The sequence below is a fragment of the Vigna unguiculata genome, chromosome 9, assembly GCF_037176805.1.
Source record: "Vigna unguiculata cultivar grain cowpea cultivar isolate G323 ecotype 2 chromosome 9, ASM3717680v1, whole genome shotgun sequence".
In the NCBI taxonomy this organism is placed as follows: domain Eukaryota; kingdom Viridiplantae; phylum Streptophyta; class Magnoliopsida; order Fabales; family Fabaceae; genus Vigna; species Vigna unguiculata.
The window spans coordinates 37,499,780-37,504,936 of record NC_140800.1 but is presented as its reverse complement, the minus strand read 5'-3'; the positions used below and the strand labels follow the sequence as shown (position 1 = coordinate 37,504,936).

At 35.1% G+C, this 5,157-nt stretch overlaps 1 protein-coding gene across 1 annotated transcript; it reads left to right on the top strand.

Moving 5' to 3' along the window:
* The first annotated feature begins 717 nt into the window (after positions 1 to 717).
* LOC114196164 (low affinity sulfate transporter 3-like) lies at positions 718 to 4,933 on the top strand. The gene is made up of 12 exons (XM_028086716.2): positions 718 to 1,207; positions 1,310 to 1,358; positions 1,445 to 1,652; positions 1,740 to 1,932; positions 2,141 to 2,206; positions 2,291 to 2,521; positions 2,606 to 2,732; positions 2,931 to 3,217; positions 3,707 to 3,900; positions 3,988 to 4,064; positions 4,157 to 4,233; positions 4,452 to 4,933. The coding sequence occupies exons 1-12, from the start codon at positions 917 to 919 to the stop codon at positions 4,593 to 4,595; spliced, it is 1,944 nt and encodes a 647-aa protein (XP_027942517.1). The 5' UTR covers positions 718 to 916; the 3' UTR covers positions 4,596 to 4,933.
* The last annotated feature ends 224 nt before the right edge of the window (positions 4,934 to 5,157 follow it).

The following is a 5,157-nucleotide window of genomic DNA, read 5'->3' as shown; positions in this document are numbered from 1 at the left end:
GACCTTGAGTATAAGCACCCACCCGTTTTCTTAAGGAATAAAATAAACCCAAATAAAAGAAATAAAAAATATAATAAAAAAAGACAATAGTATATCCTCAATGAAGGACTCGTAATGTGTTTGTACAAATCAGTTGAAATCAATTCTGCTTTCTAAGGGTGTGAAATGTAAGATTTTATAATTATATTTAGACATCAATTAATATTATAAAACCAGTCTGGTGGGAATAGAATTATCTCCAACCATATATATATAAATAATTTTCTTTATTGGTAGATAATGTGTGATCTTCAATGACGCGATAGATTTTACAATAGTTAATATGGTAAGATACATTTTAGGAATTTATATTTAATTATGATATAATTTTACAGAATATTAATTTGCATGACTAGAAAGTAAAAACTATTGTCCACTTGTATATAGTAGTATCTTTGTAAACGACGAGAAGTAAATATAAAAACGCAAAACCCGAATTCAGTATATGGTAAATGAATTTCGAAACCAACTCGATTAATGTATCTGCTTTAGTAAATTCATGCAACTTTTCTTTTCTCACAGTAGGTGAGTAGGTTGGTGGATTAGCGGCATTGAGTTTCATAGGTAAAAATGATCTATTTTTGCAAAAACAAAAACAAGGGAGAAACGTAACATGACAAGGAAAGTGGTGAAAAAGTGGCGTGAGAATTATAAATGAGAATAGTCTTGTCGAGAGAGGACTCATACTCAGCGTCAGACATTCCCAACTTTTGAGATTAGCCAATCAAAGTGCTGCCACAACTAACAGACCCTTAAATCAGTACTTGCTGCAACTCCTTTCGCGCAATCCTTCACCACATAGTCTTGAACTTGCATTAATGCACTATAAGAGCCACCAAGTGTTGTAGCAGAGTTCAACCACACACTTCAAACAACCATGACTTCTACTCCCACTCACCACTTTCATCTTGAGGATACCCGCCAAATAGAGACTACCCTTTGGGTTCTGGAACCTCCCAATCCACCACCTCTATGGAACAAGCTACTCACACCACTCAAGAAATCCATCTCCTCTTTTTCATCCAATAACAAGCCTTTCCTTCAACGTCTTCTTTCATTCTTAAAAACTTTGTTTCCCATCCTTTGCTGGTTCAAAAATTACAAGGCCTCAAAGTTTAAAAATGATTTGCTCGCCGGTTTAACTCTTGCCAGCCTCAGCATACCTCAGGTGTATATTCACAAACATTACTTCTAATCTCATGGCAATGCATCAGATATACACCATTCATTACTCTTATCAGTCTTATCATTTTTCCATTTGGTGTTGCAGAGTATAGGATATGCTAATTTGGCGAAGCTTGATCCTCAGTATGGCTTGTGTAGGTGTCTAATAACTTCATTTATATTTATACTATAAAGATGTATATATGGTGTTTGAAATTTTGTTTCTTTTGTCTACATTCAGACACCAGTGTTGTTCCTCCTCTTATCTATGCTGTGATGGGGAGTTCAAGAGAAATAGCTATTGGACCTGTAGCTGTAGTATCATTGCTTCTATCCTCCCTAGTCCCCAAAGTGGTAGATCCTGCTGTTGATCCTGATGCCTACAGGAGTGTTGTCTTTACGGTGACCTTGTTTGCTGGAATCTTTCAAGCTGCATTCGGTATTTTCAGGTGGTTTCCCCATCCGTTCGCTGCGAGATTTCTTGTGAATGTGTAGGTTTCCTTAAAAAGTAAGAAGTTTATTCTTCAAATCTGCAGGTTGGGGTTTCTTGTGGATTTTCTTTCACATGCTGCACTTGTTGGATTCATGGCAGGCGCAGCCATCGTTATTGGTCTGCAGCAGCTGAAGGGGTTGCTGGGGATTACTCACTTTACCAACAAAACTGATGTAATATCAGTGTTGGAGTCTGTATATAAGTCACTCCATCAACAGATAACATCAACAGAAAAAGTCAGTAGCCTAGTTAAATGATTTATGTTATGGGAGAATTTGGTTATTAGTTTCAGTACAGGAAATAAATTATTTTATTGATGACTTACGAAAAAAGAAAAAGAAAAAACTAATAATGATGGGAAGATAAATTTGAAATTTTTGAATGGAACAATTTATTTGGATTTTGGTTATATTTGACATTATTATTTATTTTTTGCATTGACAGTGGTACCCTCTGAATTTTGTCATCGGGTGTTCATTCCTGATATTCCTCTTAATAGCTCGATTTGTGGTAAGTAATGAAATTTCTTGTATTCCTATTCCACCACTATATTTTCTCTGTTTGATTTGAGGTTCAATGTGTATGTCATTTCAGGGCAGAAGAAACAAAAAACTTTTCTGGTTGCCAGCTATTGCTCCTCTTGTATCAGTTTTACTATCAACTTTAATTGTTTATTTGTCAAAAGCTGATAAGAATGGGGTTAATATAGTAAAGCATGTCAAAGGAGGCTTGAATCCAAGTTCAGTTCACGAGTTACAATTTCATGGTTCAAACGTTGGACAAATAGCTAAAATTGGATTGATTTCTGCTGTTATTGCTCTCACTGTATGTTACATTATTTGCTCTTTTATTTTTTTAAAATAATTTTTCTTTTCCCCAACTCTTAATGCAAATATGCGTCAAATTCAGGAAGCAATAGCAGTTGGTAGATCTTTTGCTTCCATTAAGGGATACCATCTTGATGGCAACAAAGAAATGTTGGCAATGGGATGCATGAACATTGCGGGATCTCTCTCTTCATGCTATGTGGCAACTGGTGAAAACTTTGTCTTAATTGCGATTAATTGTTTAATCATTGCAAGTTTGGATTAAAATTGGAAGAGTCTGAAAGTACTTTTACTCGTTACAGTGCACTGTTCTTAAAATCCTTTTGTAATCCAAACACAGTCTTAATCTTAATCTGAATAACTTTTGTGCACCAAACTTATTTATAGTTTGCACTAAACATTTGCAGGTTCTTTCTCAAGGACTGCAGTAAATTTCAGTGCAGGATGTGAAACATCAGTATCAAATATTGTGATGGCAGTTACTGTGTTTCTGTGTCTTGAATTGTTTACAAGGCTCCTTTACTACACTCCTATGGCCATACTTGCTTCTATCATCCTCTCTGCACTTCCTGGGTTAATTGACATAAATGAAGCTTGTTATATTTGGAAGGTTGACAAATTTGACTTTCTTGCTTGCATTGGTGCCTTCTTCGGAGTCTTGTTTGTATCAGTCGAAACTGGTCTTATTATTGCAGTAAGTAGTTGACTCATTTCAACAATTACTGTGCATCAATAGTTATTTTCATCAGGAAGTTACAAGAAAAACCAAAAATACCAGCAGACACAAAAAAACACATTAACAATTAGTTGGCAACTAGCGTAGAATAGAGTTGAATGTGTGACATGACTTCTGAATACGTGAAAGGCTTGGTGTTGTCACTGCTAATTAGTGGGGTTCCATCCATCAAATAATTTGACCTAGATACTTCTCTTGTCTTGCTCATACCTTCCTTACTTATTAGGCTTCTAGACCAGACTTTGGTCCACAGATTTGGCTTTATATGGTTGTAATCCAAATCCACTACCAATTTTGATTTGTTTAGCGTATGTCTTTTCAGTAATCACTTCCTAGAACACTTGTTAGTTATGGTCATTTCACTCTTTATACATTAAATCAAATTAAAGGTCAAGAAGTAGGATCAATAATTGATAGTGTATCTGACTGTGAAGTTTGTTTGTGCAGGTTTCAATCTCCTTTGCAAAGATACTGATACAATCAATCAGACCAGGGATAGAAGTTTTAGGCAGAGTTCCAAGAACAGAAGCATTCTGTGATGTTAGTCAATATCCTATGGCCACAAGCACTCCAGGCATTTTGGTCATTCGCATAAGTTCTGGTTCACTCTGCTTTGCAAATGCTAACTTTATTAGAGAAAGGCAATCACCTAATTTAAAACATTATTTGGAGAGTTTTATATATTTAATTACCAAACTTTGAAATCAAAATTATTTAATTCTTTCCAGAATACTGAAGTGGGTCATGGAAGAAGAAAACGAACTTGCCAAGGGAAGGGTCCATGCAGTAATCTTAGACATGGGCAGTGAGTCTCAGAACTGATGATGACCATAATAATGAATTTCATGGAATTTATTAGAACCTTATGAATGACCCTTTCTCAATTGTCTTTGATAGATCTCATGAATGTTGATACTTCTGGGATTCTAGTACTGGAGGAACTGCACAAGAGGTTGCTTTCGCGTCGCGTACAAGTGAGTCTGGCATGAATATGCATCTTCACAGAAATTAGCATTGACACATAATCAAATTTTATTAACTCTTTCATAAATTAAAAACCTGGTTACGTAGTCATGAGAAGATTAATCAAAATCATGAACACCTACTGATCTTAATCTTAGAGTATAAGATCATGTGATGATTTCTCAGCTGAACTGCATAAATTGAAGTGTTTTGGTGTGTGCTTTTGCAGTTGGCAATGGTGAATCCGAGGTGGCTAGTGATTTACAAGCTGAAAGTGGCAAACTTTGTGGATAAAATTGGAAAGAAATGGGTTTTTCTTACTGTTGGTGAAGCTGTAGATGCATGTCTATCTTCAAAATTCCCTGACCCATGATTTCACTGGCCTTATCTGTAATGATGGATGCTTGACGTTGTTGGCTCCCACTGTTAGTGGAACTGTGTCCTGTACGAAAAAAAGTCATGTATGCGAGGGTGTTGTTTCACGGAAAGACACCTTGCATGGACAATTTTGCTAGAAGCAATGTCAAACAATCAACTACAAATAACATAAGCATTTGATTGGTGAAAAAAAAATCCAGAAAAGGAAATATGTAAAAATAAAATAAAATTTAGTGAACTTATGTCGCAACACCCATCATTCTCACACTTAGTTAACTAATGTGAAATTAAGATAATAAATATGTATTAATAAATGAAGACTTATTTAGTTTCTATATTTTTATTAGATTTAATTTAGTATTTATTTTATTAAAAGTAAAATAATATCAACTTTTTCGTTTCATTAACTTTCACAATGTTTCAATTGTGTGACATATGAGTAATTACTTTTATTATAAAATTTAGGAGTGATAATATAGGTTTGGCCAAATCAGTTCGCATGTCTGCAAAAAACATGCGGGGCGGGTTAGGATATTGAGCCCGCTGACTCGCAGAAG

Coding starts and splice junctions, on each gene's coding strand:
- LOC114196164 (XM_028086716.2), top strand. CDS start 917: ATGACTTCTACTCCCACTCACCACTTTCATCTTGAGGATACCCGCCAA. Junction 3,218..3,706: donor AAACTGGTCTTATTATTGCA/GTAAGTAGTTGA, acceptor TTGTTTGTGCAG/GTTTCAATCTCCTTTGCAAA. Junction 4,065..4,156: donor AGTAATCTTAGACATGGGCA/GTGAGTCTCAGA, acceptor TGTCTTTGATAG/ATCTCATGAATGTTGATACT.